This window comes from Lagopus muta, chromosome 8 (genome assembly GCF_023343835.1).
Source record: "Lagopus muta isolate bLagMut1 chromosome 8, bLagMut1 primary, whole genome shotgun sequence".
NCBI lineage: Eukaryota > Metazoa > Chordata > Aves > Galliformes > Phasianidae > Lagopus > Lagopus muta.
In genome coordinates, this window is record NC_064440.1 from 9,846,049 (window position 1) to 9,866,642 (window position 20,594).

The window sequence follows — 20,594 nt, forward strand, 5'->3', positions numbered from 1 at the left end:
ATATTGATTGTACAGAATGTCATTCTATTTACATTGCTTCTCCATGGTAGCTGGAGTTTTCTATGTCACCAGAAGGAAATGCAGGATTATGGCAGCTAAGTGTCATCAATCAGTTGCAGTGTATTAATGAATTACGTTTTAAAAAGGAAACAAACGCCTTATATTTAAATTGTAGGCCCCATAAAGTTGGGATAAATTTGCTTGTGACTTGAGCATATCTATTCATTAATTGTTCTTATCAGGTAAGCAGTATTAATATAGTGCACAATAGCCAGATAACAGGTTCAATTTCCTGCAGGTTTTTTCCTTCTCATTTAACACTGAAATTACAGTCAGTCCCACTTCTCACTGAACGTATCATGTGCTTTGTTATTGAATTTATTATCAGGTTTGTTTATTAATTAAGAACAATAATTGAGCTCAATAAATGAGCTGTACCATTCTCTTTGGTCAACCATTTCACCTTTCAGAGCGCACAACAAATAATTACATCTTAACTTCAAACTTCAGTGTTGCATTGATGTTTCCCACTAAAGTGGCCATCAAGAAGCACAAGTGGTAAAATGTCTCTGTTCACCTTGGATTTCTCTTTACATTTTCTCCGTGTCATTTTAAAAACACAGCTGCTGTATTGCATTTGAAAATATGAAAGTGAGGAGACAGCGAGTCTGCGAGTCTGTTGACTGTTCCAGACAGGCTGGTAGGACTTGTGTTGCTTTGCTTCAGCAATTAGTGTTCCCAACAAATGGCCACTTCAGTGTTATTGATCTGGTAAGCTCCCAAACACTCATGGTATCTGCCAGTACAGAGAGCCGCATCACTTGTCCAGGTTCAGCTTATACTTGAAATATTTTGAGTATTTTTGTATAGTCTGCTCCCTTTGAAAAGAAGTTTGAAAAGAAGCAGACAGCTACAGGGAAGGCGTAGTTGCTTATGTTGTAAGTTATAGCATTTACAAGAGCTGCTCTGAAAGTAATGCTTTCTGTTTTATGATGTTGGCCCATCAGAGACGGGTGTTGGAGGTAGGGCAGTATAGGTTGAACCTTCCCACCAGTGCTTCATTCCATGTTGTTGCTGTATGACAGACAGCAGCAGAGGGGCAGTCTGACAAAATGGTGTCCAACATGGAACTGCCCTTGAAGCAAAAGCATGGAACTGAATTCCTCCATATGGAAAAAACTGCACTGACATTCATCAGTGCTTGCTGAACATCTATGGAGACCAAACAGTGGTTGTGAGCACAGTGAGGTGGTGGGTGTTGAAATACTGTGAAACAGTGGGTCACTTCTGCTGGTGAAGATTCCTATGAGCATACTATGCAGGCTCTTGTTCATTGCTGGCAAAACTGTATGGCTAATCGTGGCAGCTATGTTGAAAAATAGTGTTTTGTAGCTGAGAATTTGCTCTGTCACATAGTGTTATTGTGCTCTTTGTATCTCTTGTAGTCTCCATGGAAGTAAAAGGAGGCATTACTTTCAGAGTGACTCAGGTAGATGCTAATGTAGTGTTTTCACTATGTCCTCACTATTCAGAGGAAAAAGTGAAGAGGCACCAACTAACAGACTTGCAGGACAAATAAATCACCAAAGACCAGGATGCTGGGGAAGCTAGCGGAGGGAACGAAGAAGTAAGGTTAGGTTGAAATGACCTCTGCTTGCAGAATTATTGCAACTTTTCAAATAGGGAATGAAAAAGTGTTATTACTTGACTAAATATCCATATCAGGAAAAAAATGAAAGCTATTCGAACAGGTATAAAGAGCTCATTCTTTCAACAGTAAAGACAAGGAACTGAGCAATCTGTAACAGAAAGCATCCCAAACTATGATTCCATACAGCTCATCTATCTGTCCCCTATTCATGACCCAGTATTTCATACACGTGAAACTGTTAATTTTCCATGCCAAAACGTATAACTCCATTGCCTTCTCTGACAACTGACTGACTGGCTACTGGCATACTGTTTGTAGTGTGCTTTATTTACATACAGCTGCGGTGGTAACGGATAGTCCCTTCTTGTAGGGCTCTCTTAGTTTTGACTTTCATCTTGGTTTTTGTTTTTTTGATGTCAAAATCCTGCCAAGAACAAAACAAAACAAAACAAAACAAAACAAAACAAAACAAAACATTGCTCTAAAGCCAGAAAACAGATTGCAAGAGCACTCACAGCAAAAAATATGGTTGAAGTTGAAGCATGACTTCTCCTTTTTCTCCTATATGCAGTTCTGAACTTTGGCTGTCTTGTGGGGCAGACGAATCTGAGATGTATTTTGGTGTGGATCAGGTCCAGCTCCAGTGTGGACAGAGCTGCCAGCTCTTTTGCACTGGTCAGGCAGGCCTGGGTGAGTCTGGGCTTGCTCTGAGCCTAGGAGATGTGGTCAGAGTCAGCCAGATCTGAACTGAGGTTAATGTGCTCTCTGCGTGGCTAGTTATTCAGCTATTGAGTAGATAAGGCTACTTTGCACTACGTATATCTTTAGGCTTTGCTTTCCTAAACTTCCTCAGAGCTGGAATGGATTTGGCTAACCCCTAAGTTTTTACTTAGGGGTTTCTTCTTATCCTCACTGATCAGCAGTATAATATTCATTCCCATCAGCCCCTTCTCAGATACATGTAAGAGGGCTGAAGTTTCTCCTTCTCAATAGCCCAAAGTCTCATTTGGGCAGCTAGTATTTTGTTTTTTTATGTTCAGAAGACAGCAACATGTAATTTGGCTTGTGATAAAGTAGTAATAAAATTCCTTCCATTCATCTCAAAGTTATCTGTAACGCGCTCCACCTATAATTAAGCTTGGTAGCCACTGTGTATCTTTTTTAGTTCTGCCTTCCCCAAATGGTTTTTCTTCCCAAAAGGCTATTTATTACTTTTGTTCCCAGTGAAGAATCAGTCTGGTTAAATATAGCCTGCTGAAATAGGAAAATCTATTTAACTTGAGATTTTTAGAGGGAGACAGACAGTAACAGGGGATTTTTTTGTTGTTTTTTTGTTGTTTTTTTTTATTCAAAATTAAAAATGCGTGCTGAAACTGCTTAGCTATGAGTAACTTCTGATAACTGGGATTGCTGCTCATACTTGTAGGCTGCAAACCTGTGAAGGTCATGGAAAAACTTTTCCCTGTGTGACTGGTGCTGTTTTCCTCTTCTGCTTGGTGAACTTAATTTCTTCTTATTTCCTGCATTGGCAGTGAAAGGCAGATCACGAGCATTGAGATGAGGAACACTGACCGTGGTGGGAAGTGCAGTGCCATTTTTCTCAGCATCTCTTGGGAGTGCTAGGAGAGGTAGATGCTCTCAGATGACAGTTCCCAGAAGCACACTGCTAAGCTGATGCTGCTAAATCCACGCTGATAGTTTGTGCCGGTTTTATCCACCTCCCATCTGTGTTCCCCAGGCAGCTCTGACCTCCCCTCTCCCATCTGTGAACAAACATGGGAAAATCGAGTAAACATAGGGTTCTGGAGTTGATATCTTTGTAAATGAGCTTTGCTGTTGTTGTTCAGGAGCTCTGTGGATGGTGGTCTGCACGTTGCTGCTGATGTCTCCAGAGCCATCTGGTCTACTGCTTTGATGTCAGTTCTTACACTGCCACCAGCTTCAGTTGGTATGGTACTGCAGAGTGAACTTCAGCAAAGAGTGTGGTTTTGGTTTACATTTGTGGCTACTCTGGATGAAGTATGGGGGCTTTCTGCATTTACTCTTAAGAAAGTGAGGAAAAGGCCTACAGTTTTCTAGGCTTTTGTTTTTGTAGGGTGTTGGGTTTTTTTGTGTGTGTATTTCATCCTGTCTTCTTTCTTTCACTTAAGTTTTACTTTGCTTATCACATTATCACAGCGTTCATGTATGTATGTGCCTTCTCACCCTCTTCAGCAAGTAGAGCTAGCATGGTTGTGCCCAAAACGGAGCAGTCCAGCTGATCAATGCATCACAGAAGTGCTACAGCTCAATTAGAATAGGCAGTTTCCAATTGGAAATGGATCTTCTAATGGATCTTCTGTGAAATGACCATAAAAGTTCAGGAAAAAGAGAGATTATCTTTTTACTGCTGTTTTGTGGTGGGTTTTTGTTTTTCCCATGACTGAAGAAAAAGGAAATAAATATTTTAACCTCTGTTCTGTCTGACTTCCTGCTGTTCTGGAGAATATATTTTGTATTGCTAAGGCTAAGACCTTAGCCTGTCTTGTAGACATCCCTAGAGAGTTACGACTGACGTTGTTGAGACCTGAGTTGATCTGGAAGCAACAAGCAGCCTTTGCCAGGCCCACCTCTGGGCTGTCCCTCAGTTCAGTGAGCTGCGTGGGCCACTTCCATCTCCCTAGGTGGGTCTTGCTGCTCTTTCTCAGATCTGGCCAGCCTGGCTGTGATCACTCCATATGGTATGCTTTAGCCTCTGCTCCCTTTCATTTGTTCTTTTGTTACTGCTGCTGTTTAACAGTGGAGGGTAAGTGTATCATCATGTTTTCTCACTTTCCAGGAGCTGAAATCTTTTGTGTGTATAGGATGGTAGAAGAGAACACACAGAGATCCTCCATGCCATGCCATCCCCAAGAGGGGTATCAGTAGTAAAGAGAAGAGTGATACCATGTCTACCCTGGGTACTTCTAGATTAATTTAGCACTACATTTATCATGCTGAAGCATATGCTGTAAAACAGGTTTGGGGCTTATGCTGCTGGCAGAGAACTGACTTAAATAGATGTCCATGTACGAGAATTGACTCATTTATCAAACTGCTCAAGAAATGCTGCCCTATGGAGGTACTCAAAAACCTCCTGGGCACAGTCCTGGGCAATTGACTGTAGGTGACCCTGCTCGAGCAGGGGTTGGACCAAAGGATCTGCAGAAGTCCTTTCCAACCTCAGTCATCCTTTGATTCATTTGCTATTACAGGGCTCAAACCAACCCTTCAGCTGAGAGTTTTGTCATCTTCATCTCAATCCATCCTTCTTTCTCCTTGTTTGTAGCATTGCTTAACAACTGGCAACACCAATAGTAGTGTGGTGTTGTAAAATAACAGCAGCACATTTGAGACATTATCCTTGCCACTTAGCCTGGTGAATTCACTAACATGCACATGCTGTGTCTACAGCAAATGACTTTCTCTTGTTTTACCTGTACTCGTGAGTGCAAATTAGTGAGCTTGTATTTAATGAGTGATTATTATTTTATTTTGGTGCATTAAATTTTCCTTCTCTTTTTAAGTACCCTTCATTGCAGTTAAATACCATGGCTTTGCTTCACGTATAGTCAGATGCACTTCACTGCTTCTATAAGTCATTAAAGCTTACCAAGTCTGGGTTTTTGTTGTTTCCCATGCAGTGCCTGTGGTGTTCGGTTTCCAGTAACACATGGTGTTTATATTCATGACTGGCATTACTGTTGTGATGGTGATAGGGTTTGTGTTTCTTGCCTTGCTTGATTTATGTTGTGGCTGGCGTACATGGCACGCACATGTCTCAAAATAGAACACAACTGTTTTATTGTTTTTACATTAGAAACACAGATGATTTAATTTAGCATTTTGAACAATCCTGCATTTGCAATGAAACCTGGCTGTGTTGTGTCCCTCCTTTGATAACTCTATTAGCTTCAGACATTTAAGGCTGCACTTCAGAATCACTCTGTGTAGGTGTCTGTGGATTTTAAAAATCCCATGTGGTTTTCCTACTTCCCACTTTTTGCTTAGCTCTTCCTACCCCTTGGGTTCTTTGCTTTCTGCCAAGATCTCTCTCCTTTCCTACATTTTCGCTAAGAACTCTCTCCTTTGCCATCCAGAAAATGCTGCAATGCTTCTGCTTTGGGGGGTGCTAGCTGTGCAGTTCCAATGAGGATAGCCTGAATTACAGGAGCTGGTTTTAAATAGTCTACAGTGGCTGTACCTGAGATGCAATGGGATGGTGCTGGGCACAGACAGCCCCAGAAACTGGGCTGATCCCAATTGCAGGCCTCTGGCCAGACAGGTTCCCACTGCAGGCTCTGAGCAGCGGGGATGGTGACAGGATCTGGAAGCTTCTCAAGCTCCTCCTCATCTCTCTTCTCCACCAGTGTCATGAGCCACATAGGGCAACAGCCACAAAGCTCAGCTTGCCTTGTGCAGCTATGAAGTCTTGAGTCAGTCCTTGCTGGAAATAGGAGCTGAAATAGGAACTTAGGAAAGTATTCACCTCTACCCTGTAACACAATCTGTGGTACTTTTCAACCTAAATTAAACATAAATAATTTTTTAAAAACCTAGTAAAATCAATGTTAACTCCCCTTCTCTTGCCCTTCCTTCCCAGAACTATTTTAGGTATGTTGTTTTTTTTTGAGGCCATACTCTAGTTAGTGCTGGGCAAAACCCAAATCAGATGATAACTGAAGTCAGTGATGAAGTGGAAAATATATCAAGAGCTCTGAAGCCATTACAACACTTTAATTACTTGTGAAACTGGTTTTTCCACACAGTAATAGCCTTCCAGAAGGGACTGGGACCCTCTGCTGATAATAGTTGCTGAAGCCCAGACTGCAGATTGTGTCGTCAATCCCTTCCAGTCAGCTTCATGTAATACTACTTCTAAACCACTCACTTATCTTACATTATTTTATAACTGTAGGAATTATGTCATTTGACCTTCTGCTGACCACTGTCATTTACCCCAAATTTTGGCACAAGGAAGGCTTATTACTGGCACTGTGCTCCCACCAGCAAGGAAATGCCTTGACCTCTGAAGACTGACAAATAGTCGGTTTGTGCCCTTCATTACAATCATCCATCAGTAGCAGCAGTCTTCTCATTACTAAAGGTAGTCTGAAATGGAAGTCTGAACTGAGCTGTGGGCAGAGACCTAGGGGTAGGGGAGAAGCTTTGTGCTGAAGGCTTGTGGTCTCAGTACAATGAAATTGCAGGAGTGGGAGATGTTCCTGCAGTGTCAGTGCGTTGCATGTGCAAGGAGACCTTACAGGGTCCTTTTTAAAGAAAAGTTCTGGCTAAACACAGATCACTGCCCTCTCCTTTCTGTGCCTTGAAGATGTTTTCTGTCCCCTGCAGCCTTTGTGCTGCAAAATGGACAATGAGATCCCAGGTAGCATCTTCTGATGGCTCAGTTGCTTAGACAGGTGCTTGCAGAGGTCTTAATCTGTTTCTAATCTGCAGTGTTTAGCTGCTACCGCTGTGTTACTCAGCAGACATGGAAGAGGGCACCATGGTCAGTCAGATAGATGCCTTTTTGTTAACCACAAAGTGCAAAGTCATGTGAAGGGATTACTTAATATGTAACCAATTCTAAAGTAGGTTTTCGTATAAACAGCAAAACTCACGTGCTGGATGGAGCTCTTTCCCTTATTGCCTAACACCATGTCCATGTTGAAGACTCTGAGGAGACTGGAAGCATCTAAAAAAGAACCGAGTCATTCCTTTACTTTAGATAAACCAAACATACTTTTCCTTGACTTCCCTCTCCAAAATGATCAAGCTGACTCTGTTAAAATTACTTTATGCACTCCTCTTTCCTCAAACAAAACACTCACCCAGAGAAGCATCTGATGGGATAAATGTTGGCTTTCTAACAGAGGCATCAGACAAAATTAACTTTCAAACACTGCTTCTGGCTCATGCACTTAATGCATTTTCGAGTCCCATCTTGCAACTTTTCAAGGCTTTGTTATCATAATAAACCCATTTGTAATTGCTTATAATTGCAGTTTTCAAGAACTTGGCCAGAGTGCTGCATGTGGGCCTGCAGCTGTCCTTGGAAGTCTGAGACTATAGGGTCAACCCAAAGGAGTAGCTACTGAATTCAAACAAGAATCAATGTATTGGTTGGTTGCAGAAGGTTGGAAGTTTCAGAAAATGTTGTAATCAGGTAGTTTAAATTTAAAAGGCCGTGAATCTGTGTATAGGTTGGCTCCATAGGTCTCCATTGATTTCTTCATTTACCTAGTTGAAAGTACTGCTGCAGTTTAACTCTGGGAAAATCTGATGCATTTATCTGGTAGGATGGTAATGGTGAAAGGAGGGGTCAGCCTTCAGTCATTTATCCATGTTTATTAGGGCACTACAGAGGCAGTGATTTTCTGAATGGGGCATGAGGAGGTGGCTCAGGGTATCCCTGTGTAGAGTTTTCAGATATACCCAATGTCACATTGCGCTGTTTGCTCAATGCTTCTCCTGTTTTAACACACACACAAAAGCAGAGTGTGAACATGTCCTCAAGTGAAGAATTTGCTACTTGCCTTATGCTGGAATAGGAACAAATCCCCATCCCTCTGAATGGATGGGTTTGCATTGATTTTACGCATTACATCTATTTTGTCTTTCATGGGTGACACATAGTCCACTCTTGAAAACTTAGCAGTCATGTTACAGTAGCATTACGTAAATTTTCAGCTTGCAACAAGATACATTTTGTTACTGCTACTGAGGCTGGATGAATTTCCTATTTCTACATTGCATAAGAAAACATACTTAAGTTGCTTAGAGAGCAATATAACCATCTTGAAGATTTCAGTAGGTTTCAAGTGTATTTCTTTGGGAAGTTTGCTTCTGTTTGTAAATATGCGAAACACTGATATATTTTGTGTATATTTTGTCAAGTGTTTTTAAAAATGGCAAAGTATATTTTCATTCAGACATCCCTGCGTTCCTCTTTTGTATTTTTCTTGTACAATTTAACGTCAGCCTGACCAGCAAATAAATATTTAATGTGCTATGGTTGGTGATTTATTGGAGTTGAAATGTAGAAAAAGAGCATGAAAAGCATGCCAGAATTAAAAGTGTTTTGGGATTTTTGCAAAAAATGCCTCTGAAAATGTTTTGGGTATTTTTGTCTTTGCTTCTTGTCTGAAGACATTACCATGAAATCACAGTTTTTGCAATTGCTGAAAACACGTCAGAATTTTATTTTACAAGGAAGAAACAATTTTGAAGTGATTGTTATTTACGTTTTTAATTTCTCTTTTCATTCAAATACAGTTTGTAGCTTCAAAGAAGAAATCAGCTACTATTAAAAGTTTAAATACAATAATATGTGACTTATGAGTTTTATGTTTGTATCAATATGCATGCATATATAAATGCTGTCTGTTTCAGGTCTGTATGGACAGAATCTGGTGTTTGTTTTGCTGAACAGCTTCAAATGCAGCACGATGGCTTTCTTTGCAAATCAGTGTTTTCAGTGTTGTAATTGTTTCTGAGACAGAATAATTTCTGAGGCTCTGTGTATTATAGGAACTTTATGTTGTGGCTGCACTTTGGGGGGAGGGGGTAGAGGTGTGTGGTTTTCCTACAGTGGGGTTGAGAATTAGGCAATGTTATTGAGCTGACAGATGCAGGAATGTGAAGAAAAGGGTAAGTGTGCTAAGCTGCCCTAGGCATTGTGTAAGAGAGCCTAGCTGTTAATAATGGTTGGTAGCTTTATCCAGAACCTCTGGTTCCCAACATACTATACATTTTCTGTCACAGAGCAGAGGTGGGAGAAAGAAAGGCTGTGGGTTTTCAGCCCTTTCTAAACTCTGTAGAGGTTGCTCCTTTAGGGCTGGGACACCCCTATTTCACATGTCTACCCAACCCAGGACTTCTACCCCAGAGCTTACACAAATATCAGCAACAAATTTATGACACTTTCATTTTTTTTTTCTTCTCTTTTTTTCCCAAGCATCCTCTTTGCAGACATAGAGGGTTTCACAAGTCTGGCCTCCCAGTGCACTGCTCAGGAGCTGGTCATGACGCTGAACGAGCTCTTTGCCAGATTTGATAAGCTAGCAGCTGTAAGTTTTCTTTTATAATTCTGATATATTTTTTTTCCTGTTGCAAGAATGACATACTGTGCTGGTTCACTGGATTTCTGTAAATATTCTCTGCCCTAAAAGGCAAGCTATTGCAAGCATGAATATAAGCTGAATGCTTCTCTCTCCTTTATTATTATTATTTTTTTTAGGAGAACCACTGTTTGCGTATCAAGATCCTGGGTGATTGCTATTACTGTGTGTCTGGGTTGCCAGAAGCAAGAGCTGACCATGCACACTGCTGTGTTGAAATGGGAATGGATATGATAGAGGCCATCTCGTAAGTACCATATTCCCCATGGAGAATTTCAGAACAAATAGCAAGAAGATTCACTTCCAGTTAGATATTCCATGCATTGCAGCAAGACAACTAAGCCAGGGGATTGATGGCTGTAGAGTCCAATTGGAATAAGATAACAAAATGCAGTGAAGGTTTCACACAGAAAAACAGGTGCTTGAATCTGTTACAGCCATGTGGAGATCAGAGCTCCATCTCCTGATGACAGTGGCAAAGGTTACCATCACTGGTGGAAGTCTCATTCCCAAAGGATTCCAGTGAATAACAGAAATGTGAAATCAAAGAATTAATAATAACTTTATTAAATTTCAATCATTCTGTACTTATCTGTCTTTGAACCAGCTTTTTACTCATGGTACAACTCCTCTGCTAAGGTCTGTCTTTTTCTAGTTAAGCTTCTTCATGTGTCCTGATACCAAGTAGATCAGATTCAGCACTTTCTGACTTTAGACAAATTATCGAGGAAACCGACAAGGTTGGTCTGACACAGAGACATATCCATGATGCTTTTTTTACTTTATTTCTACTTACATCTCCATTTTAGGATTTTTCTTTTGAATTTTTGTTCTGTGTTTGTCCAGACCACCACTGTCTTTGGGAAGTAACAAACATGAGACCTCTGTCTAGTAATATTACTTGGAGGATCACAAGCAATACTGAATAGTGATTGCTTCAGATGTAAGCTCTCACATGCCAGTACTTTCAGCATGTGGGAAAATGAGATCTGTTTGGTCATGATGAGTGCATGCAAGTTTAGGCACAAAGTTCATTCAGCTTTGAATGGTAACTGAGCAGACCTTGATATCTACACCATCCTTGCTGCCTAGAGAATCTGCATCTTTTTCCTTTCTCTTCTATATTTTTCTTTGTGAAAGCATCTTCTAAAATATCTGCAGTACTAGCAGAGATGTCTCTATGCAGTACTCTTCTCATTTTCCTCAGTAAGTAGATTGAGATTTCACTTAATCTTGGGAAAGACTAGAGCTACGTAGTCTGAGCTTGATACAGTACATCCTTATAATTTGGATTTCTGCAAAAATGTAAATAGACACCCACAGTTCTCAGCATCATTTTCTCAACACAAATTCATAGTTTGAAGAGCACTGTTTTCAACTAGGAGAGCCTATTAAAAAAGCAATAGGCAGCAGCATTTCCTTGTTTTGCAACAATGTACGTTATTACTAGCTCTTATCTGGTCTAAACTCTTAATACTTTGCACTAGCCTCCTTTTGGGCTTTGCATGCAAGATGCAAAATAAAAAGAGTTGTAAGTAACTAGTTTTCAGTAGTCCTTGGAAGGGTGCTATTTATTCCACATGAAGTACAGTTAAGTGGCAGGTGACAAAGTGTCTTGTCAAACACAAGAAGGTTCTTACTGAACCAATCCTATGAAGAGAATTCTGTGTACATTAACCAGAAAAGTCTCACTTTTTGGAGTAGCTGACTTGATGAAATCCATAGACCTTGACACGCAACCCCCACAAGGCTGAGTAACACCTCAGATGTCTAGACTTCATTGATTAGCTACACCCCACCTCTCCTTGAAATAAACAGAGCTGAAGTGCACTTGATGCTTGCTTAAAAATAGCTCCTCAGCAGCCTTTGAAACTGGTTTCCCACTTGCTCTGGAATGAATGCGTTTAACAGTGTTATCTTTTAATAAGTCTGGAAGGTGTTGCTGTTTTCCTTCCCCCTGCTTTCCTATCCTCCACCTACCCTAAGGGTCATAAGAGATTTCACAATTTAGGTAACAAATATCTACTGAACATTAAACTGCGGGGTTCACCAGCATTAGGACCTGCTTGTAGGCCTATTTCATCTGTACACAACAAGAGCAGATCAGAAATTCATTGTATTCCTGATATAAATCTAAAAAACGGAAAGATAACAAAAGCAGTTCCTTCTGTTTATGAAGGGTAACAAAGCTTATTTGCTTGCTGCAGAGTCTGATGAAAATCACCTTCTCATCCATGACCTGGGAAAAGTACCCTTGTCCTGTGTCAACAGCATGGCTTGGCATAGGGTGCAGTGAGCTTTGTGGCTGTCATGCAGTGTGTTCCTCCTCCCTCCCCAGCACTGCATGCATATTACAGCTGCTGTTGTCCTTGTAAAGCTTATGGCTGCAGCTGCATTTTCATGACTCCAGTTCCGAATCCTTCCCAAAGTGATGTAGTTCAAGCTCTTTCAGTGGTACCTTATCTCTATGGAGCTTCCCTTCACTTCTAGGGACTCTCAGCAACTTGTTTATGAACTCGTTTGTTATTTTTATTAAAACAGTGTATGTTGGTTTAGCAAGTAGATAATGAAATATCGGAAGATAGAGATTATAAGCAGAACGGTATTCTAAGTGTAGGGTAGGAGCTGTTTCAAAGAGAAAGGTCTTGAACATCCTTTTAAGGGGTGCATTACACTGTGAGGAGTGAATTAGAATCCAGAATTGGTCTATCTTTAATCATCGTTTTCAATAGATAAAGTTAAATATTAGCTCTGTGTTGATGTTAGGAAATTGGGAGGACTTATGTGTCCAAGATGGTGTAAGGAGTAATAAGACCCTGAAGACCAAAGAGTCTGAAATGTAGTAGGTACAAAGTATGACTTCATGCTGCAACGTGCTAACAGCTCAAAGGAAAGGACTGTCCTGTGTGATGTGGGTGAATTTCCCCATGGAACACGGGCATTCTGGAAATGGTGCCATTGACCAGCAATAATGAGAAGCAGAATTGTTCTGATGGCTTCATCAAGACTCTCCCCTACCCACATTCCTGAATATATGTTTCATGTGAAAAATCTTGAAGTTAACTTTTGCCCTAAAAGGGCAAAACCCACAAAGTATTCCAGCAGTCATTTGGGGAGTAAATAGAACATCCAAGACCTCATTAAAATCAGAACTTGAGTATTTGTAGCAGCCTGTTTAGAGTAACTGCAATAGATGTGGTTCTCTGGTTTTGCTGCTCTGACTGTAGCTCTAAGACCCATTCAAGCTTTCCAGTGCCAATAGGGTATTTCACACACATATCATGTTTCATCTATGGAGCAGTTGGTGCATGGTGCCATACAGACAAATTAAGATCTCTGAAATCATTTCCTTTTTCTCTCTGAAACATGCTATTAGTCTTAATGAGTCTAAGTGCTGGCAGGTTATGTCCAGCTTTGGTATGGAAATCAGAGACCAATGCTTTACTCCTTTCACTGTTCCCAAAGATTTTTTTCATGATTTTTCTGTGAGTTCAGAGGGCATGGATTTACTCCAAGGGGTCCTATAATCTTATTAGTGCTCTGCTTGGTCAGTCAGGCCATCCAAATACAGTACAGTCTATCTGGTTTTGTTTTGTTGTCCTGTGGATGAGCAGCACTGTGTGTATGCATGAATAATATATAGGTCAGGATGGATGTTTGTGTTCTGGGTGCAAGCCTCTGCCACTGACTGCAGTTCTTAGTGATGTCTCTTTTCCTATATCTTTTTTCAGATTAGTCCGGGAGGTGACAGGAGTAAATGTCAACATGAGGGTTGGAATCCACAGCGGGAGAGTTCACTGTGGGGTCTTGGGCCTTAGGAAGTGGCAGTTCGATGTGTGGTCGAATGATGTTACATTAGCCAACCACATGGAAGCAGGGGGCAAAGCTGGGTAAGTTGCCTCATCAAAGCCATCGTGCTCACCTGGGTGTTGTTTTCGTGTCTGACACTTCCCAGAGAGGTGTGGAAGTGGGGGAAAGAGGTTTTGACAGTCTGTATACCTGCTGTAAAATCAGCTGTGGTTATAGTTTTCTAAATGTACGCAGATGTTAGCAAGGTTATTCAGTTGTCTATATACATGTGTTAGGTTACAGAAAGTTTACAAATTCCCAACATGGGTATATCCTTCTCTGGTAAGAACTGAATTCCTTCTCTGAAAGCTGAAGTGAAACAAAGCTGATAGCTACAGTGGAAAAGAACAGGTCTGTGTGAACACTGGCAGAGCTGGCTATGGTTCCAAAGAACGTGGCTGTATGTCAACGACACCTGCTGGAGAGCATTCCATTTGTTGTTGGATGTTATGAGAAAAGTTGTTTCAGTCTCGCTTTCTGTTTTGAAACTCTCCTTTGAGAGAGCACAATCAGTTCTTGTTTCACAACTGTTTGGACCAGAAGAAGTCTGACTTGCTGCCACTCTGTCCCTGGGAGATATTTACTCAAAACAACTTTCCATGTCTGTTTAAACAACTTACCTGTGTGCTGGAAGAACGTGCAAGACTATGATACTCAATGGGTTACCTCTACAGGGCACTCTTGTACCAGTGCCTAAAGGGATGCAATAAAAAAAGATACTTGCTCCAATATGTATTACATATGCCCATTAAATAGACTTTAAAGGGTCTGTATGTGCCAAAAATATATATATATCTGTTAGAATGATCAAGGCATTGGATCTAAGGATGTGCTTATAAATGAATGTGTAACATGCTTCTCACTTAAGAGTTTGTCTCCTTCCCTGCTTCCTCTAAAACAGACAGAACTTCTGATACACATCTATAAGTGGCATGGCTGAATAAGTTGGGGTTTTTTGCTGGTTTGTTACGGGACATGTAGTCTGTTGCTGACAGGAACTGACTTATAGACAGATGATAATTTCTCAAGCATACAAACTGTCTTATCTTTTGTCTCCTGTAAGACGCATCCATATAACGAAAGCAACCCTGAACTATCTCAATGGAGACTACGAGGTGGAGCTGGGCTTTGGAGGGGAGCGCAATGCTTATCTGAAGGAGCACAGCATCGAGACCTTCTTGATTGTACGGTGCAGCCAGAAACGGGTAAGGTCATGAAAACAAAGGCAAGTTTAAGATACTTTTAACAACTAGGTGGTCTCCAACACATTGAAACAGAGCAAGCACTAGCTATTTTAGACGAGTGAGGACTCTGTGTACAAGGCAGTTGACCATCTGACCTTCAGTGGCAAAAATTCCGATTTCACTCTCTTCTTCCCGAACTTCTGCATGTGTAGAATGGAGTCTAGCCAGCTTCTGCAAAGCTCCATCAAGTACTCCATCAAGTACTTCCTATTTGTATCAAAATGTGTCCTGGGTTATTTTAAAAATCATTTTTAAGGATGGTTTTCGTATGGATTTGCTCTTTTTTTTTTTTTCCCCTATTAAATTTGATACTTGTGCAAGTTCTTAAAGCAACAGATAAAAACAAGTAGGTTTTTGTCCACTGGCTCACTGTATTGCCACAAACATAATGTTTAGAGCAATTCTTATCATGACTTTTCAGCCTTTGCTTCTGAAGATGGGAAAATCTGACCCCCTGCAACGATGAATGACACTGTGACAGTGGGATGAGATCATAGCTATTGCTATGACACAGATCAAACTGCACAAAATAATGCTATTAGGGCACTGCTTGTTTGAACTTGCATCAAGTCACACTCAAATGGACTTCAGCCAATATATAGCTTTTTAGGACATGACAGAAATTAGGTTGATATTAACACTAGTTTGTATTTTTTAAGCAACGGTAAACGTTAGTACTAGAAAAAAAAAAACATTTTTGATCACCTAAATGAGCCTACCCAATAATATTTCTCTAAGCAGTTTCTGCAGTATAGACACTGCTTTCCTACTCATAGTACAGACAGGCATATAAATGTTGGCCTCAACAGAAAATCATGTCATATGTTTCTGAATCAAAGATCAATTGAATCTACCTAGAGCCATAAATGTGGCAATTGTGTGACTAAACTATTTGCAACCAGTTCCAATAGCATGGTTGCTATGAATATCTGTAACACCCATACAGAACTACTTGGTTACCACTGCCTCATTTCCTGAGAGAATGGAAGCCTCAAATTTCCTGAATGAATATTGTATGAAAAATCTTTAAGAAAAACCCTTATCATCTCCTAAAGGAAGAAGCTGATGTTTTGGTTTCTATCTGCTCATGCAATAAATCTCATTAACAATTGTCAATCTTCAAAAGAAGATTAGAGCTTGCAGTACAAGTGTATTGTTTCCTGAGTATCACTGCCTGTCAGAGGACCAGCTGATATTCATACCTAAGCCACTTCTTCATTTCTGGGTACATTCAAGAACATAAACCACAGTACCCTTTACCAGGCCCCTTCTCCAGGGGTGGAGAAGCTATACTGACTTGTTAAATCATTCAGTCACCTCCCTGTCTGCATCTTCTTGTGGAGAACAGAAGGTTTTTGGAGAGAAAGGGAAAAATTAAGGAAACATCAGGATTCTGCTCCTTGCAGAAAGAAAACACTTAGCAGACACCCATAGCATGTAGAACTTGACTTTGTTTTTGAACAGAGAGCACCTTATGACTAGGAGACTGGATAAAGAGATACTAGGATTCCATTCTATATGTAAAATAAAATGTTCCCCCCTCCCCATTCTTTCACCACTTTATCTGTGTTACAGCTTTGTTAAGTAGTAGCTGAAGTCTCCATGCACTGCTGTAATGCTGCTTATACATGCTGCACCCCAGAGTTGAGAATAGGGACATGCTCATGATCTATGTAATTTTTGTGCTAAATTGAAACATAAAGAAATTGCTACCCAAGGTCATAGATTGTAATTCTTGGAGCTTGAGGGGCTCCTGGTTTGCTCATGCGACTGCAGATTTCTTTCTCCATAGCCATTTTCTCTCCCTTTGCGATTAGTTGCAAGTTCTCTCCTTCCTTGAAAATTCATTTTCACCTAATAGGGAGATCAGAAGCGAGAAAAGCTTTCTGAAATAGCCAGCTTGGTCTGCCGTGAATATTTTGCTGGATGTTGGGAGAATTTGTAGCACTTCACTTTTACTTTCCATTTCTGCTTGACTTTGATGACTTCCTGTAATGTATTTAGCCAGGTTTTCATTTGTGTCTGTTCCAGTAATGACCATAAAGAGTTTACTTAACTTAGTCATGGGTTCCTATGAGTTGTGTCTGGGTTCCTACAGTCCTCAAACACAAGCTGTAGGGTTTTCATTAGAGAGCTCTCTGTGCATGCCATTGTGATCCTAGCTAACAGCATCTCTTCTGCTGGAGAGAGCATAAATCATGTTTGCCTGAATTTTCACCCTCTTAGGCCTAGGCAAGGACAAGGGGAACATTTCCCATACCCTGTGTTTCCTCTGTTCACATGGCTTTCAATCTGTTCTGCTGGTTATGCCACTAGATGAAGAAGAATACCTGTTTAAAATCTTGTCCCTTCCAGGGTGTAACTTATGTCAGGTTTTGCTAAGAATGTTTTTTGATGGATACTGCAATATTGTCCCTTGGATTCTGGTTTCTGCAAGGTGATGAAGATGTTCTAACATATGCTTTGATCAGGCAGTTGCCAGTTGCCTTCCCTTCATAACAACTTCTTGCAGAGTGAAAGCTCTTGTCCACGTGTAGTAGATGAGTCTGCTCTTAACCTTGAAATTACATTATTAGTTCAAGCAGTGCAAGTTCATGCTTGAAGGCTCCATATTAAAACCCTGCTGTTACTTCAGGTGTGATCAGGTACATCTGCACCATACCTCACAATTCTGATGTCCTTTCAGAAAGCACAAACTACTTAGCTGCAATTGGCATTGCGAGACTTCTTTCCGCTTAAACGCTGTGTCCTTCTGAAACATTGGCCTTTTGAAGGTGGTACTTCTCATGATTGGTCTCTGGGTTTGATTGAGCCTAAATTCTGAACATCTCTCACACCTGCACATTCTGATATGGTTGGGAAAATACTGTTATTGACTTTAGATGGATATTAATATCTTAAGGCAGCAATGCATGGGGCAGTTTTGTTGTTTTTTTGGGTTTTTTTGGTTTTTTGCATATAAATAATCAAATTTAATTTCCTAATTCTGTCTCTTCTGTGTTGTGAGAGAACTCCATTGAAAAGCTAAATGAATCCACACAATTATTAATATATATGTTAAGAAATGAATCAAAGAATATAAAAAAAAAAAGGGGGGGGTGGGGGGGGAGGAAAAAGAAATGCAGTTTAATTAAAGGTTTGTTCTAGAGGATCTAACAGTGAGGATGCTTTATTTTGTGTCAAGAGTAGATGCATAGGTGACTCACTTAGCTGCCTGAGCTATAGCCCAGCTCACACAGGCCCCCTGGAATCGCCTGAATACCTTGTCCATCTGTCCCATGGCCATCCAAACCCAACAACCTCACGAGTTCCAGTGAATGCATGTCATGTCAGCATTTACTGTCAGACCTTTTCTGCATACTGTTGCCATGGGGAGTCATAACTTTAAACTTCCTGTCTTTTATTGTTTACTTTACGTTTTCAGCCATTAAATTAATTCATTATGTTAATGCTATTTCTTTGGCACAGGTTAAACAGGAGAAACATTTATGCAGTATTTTTTGTTCCAGGAATCAGAATTCCTTCTTTGAAAATAGCTTTTTTTTTTTTTTTTCTTAAGAATGCTGTTAACTGGAATATATTTAGTTGTTTTGGAGAAAAAAAATATATGGCTAGATTTTAATTACTTCAACTTTTTTTCTACAGCTGAAAGTGTAGTGCTTGTTTTCCTTCTGATGTGCACAAGAATTGATTTCTACTGAAAGAATAAACTGCAAAACCTTAGGAATACTGTCTGCTTAGGTTTCTCTTTCCTCATCAATAAGATCTGCTTTCACCTTTCTGTTTGCACTGTCCTGTGCTATTGATGCTCTTGTGGATAAACACTTCCCTGTGAAAAAAAAGCGGTGTGTCAGAACTGCTTCTTGGATAGCCCAAAGCAGGAGTGACTTGAGCAGATAAAAGGTTTTGATTGCTGTTTCCAATTTATTTTTTGACCCCTGAAGAACACCACTCGCTGCTGGACTCCACATGGAGACCAGTTTCTTAATGTATGTAAGAAAGGCACAATTTATTAAACTATGTAAGGAATGCAAGGATAGATATAACCTATAATGTAGACAGAAAAATGTAACTAGAAAGAATTTCTTGAGCCATCAAATCTACCTCAGTGCTACTTGGGGCAATATGCATATATCACTCAATTCTTGCACACAATTCTCTGTCCCTCTCAACCTTTTCAATCCCAAGACAAACTATTCTAATTTTTTCTTGCAATGAAGAAGAGAATCCAAGGTTCTCCTAACAAACTCAGTTTTCCCAATCAGCAAGGAAAGCCATTAGCTCTTCCACAGCTGTGTTACCTCTGAGTCTCATAGTTGTTCTGTGATGGATGGATGTAATTCCTGATAATGAAGTGACATTTTTTACTGTAACCTCTAAAGGAATGATTCTGAGTTTTGTAGATTGGAATATCCCATTTCTGCTATGTCAGCTCTCAAATGTCCAGTGCTGTCTGATATCTTTTTCCCTTATCAGTCAAATATTTTCACCACTTCTCTTTACAAAGTCCAACAGTGCTGCACTTGGTGCCTGATTTGGTAAGGAAAATATTTTTTAAATATGCCCCAAGACTAATCACTGAGCAACTCTCTCAGTGAATTTCATCCAGCCTAATTTGTCTTCCCTCAAAGTCATCTCTTGCTTTTTCACCATAAGCCAGCTCTTCTCCCAGCTTCTAGTTCCCCCACAGCCTTATCCTCAGTCCCCAGCACAGCTCTCTCTCAAATGCTCTATGGAAAAAAAAACAAGTTCAGGGACAGTTAATGTATTTTTTCTATTTAGAAAAGCTTGGATGCTCTCATGGCTGTTAATCCAAGCCAGCATTCACTGCTCTACAGTTCAGTGTCATGATCCCTGACTAAATAGTTATTAAAAGTATCTCTTACCAGAACTGAAATTGAATTTGGCAGTTTTGCAGAGATCTGGGATGGAGGTCGTCCATCTGCATTCAGCACATTACATTTTAAGTTTTGCTTCCAATTTCTGTCATGTTTTCTGTTTACAACCCTACCCTTATGATCCCTGTTCCTTTTTGCCTCGACTGCGGCAGCACTGATTATCTGAAAAGAGAAACAGTTTGTTCCTTTGGTTCTGGAATGATGTAGATTTTTGAATATCTGTTTCCCTGGGGTTACATAGGGTAATTACATAGGGTGAGTTCTACCCTAATTCACTATTCTTTTCTTACTTGTTTGAATATATATTTCTTTTGAACTTCATACCTTTGCATGAAATAAATGCAGGAAATCTCATTACCCTTCCTCTATTACTGGCTTTGCTTCTTCATTCTTTATCTGAAAAACCACTGTTTCCAGATAAACAGAGAATTATCAGTTAAAGTTGCTAACACTGTTATGCAGATCATTACTGGTTCCCAAACTTAGCCCCAAGGCATTGTAACAAACTGCCTAGAATTACCCAGTACGACTTCTTCATCCTTCAGCAGAATGATTTTGGTTTATTCATGTTATACTTCTAGATTTACTGTGCAGACTGTGGCACTCCTACCACATGGCTCTGTACCTCAGCTCTTGGCTTTTATATCTGCCTTCCTTTTATTCAAAACCTCTGTCCTGGTCATTACTGCTATTCCAGCACATCCCTGCTATTCTTAGAGTATTGAATTTAATTATAGCAGTATCCAGTAGTGAGAGTTTAGTGGGCAGGGTGGTGATGGGCTGGCAGTTGGACTGGATGATTTTAGTGTTCTTT

The 20,594-nt window shown here is 40.2% G+C and overlaps 1 protein-coding gene across 1 annotated transcript in view; it reads left to right on the forward strand.

Moving 5' to 3' along the window:
- Positions 1-20,594, forward strand: part of ADCY5 (adenylate cyclase 5) — a 197,548-nt gene that overhangs the window by 130,215 nt on the left and 46,739 nt on the right. The window contains exons 4-7 of the mRNA XM_048953830.1: positions 9,627-9,738; positions 9,909-10,036; positions 13,521-13,679; positions 14,702-14,843. Of these exons, the coding sequence (XP_048809787.1) occupies positions 9,627-9,738; positions 9,909-10,036; positions 13,521-13,679; positions 14,702-14,843 (541 nt within the window). The remainder of the gene's footprint in view (positions 1-9,626; positions 9,739-9,908; positions 10,037-13,520; positions 13,680-14,701; positions 14,844-20,594) is intronic.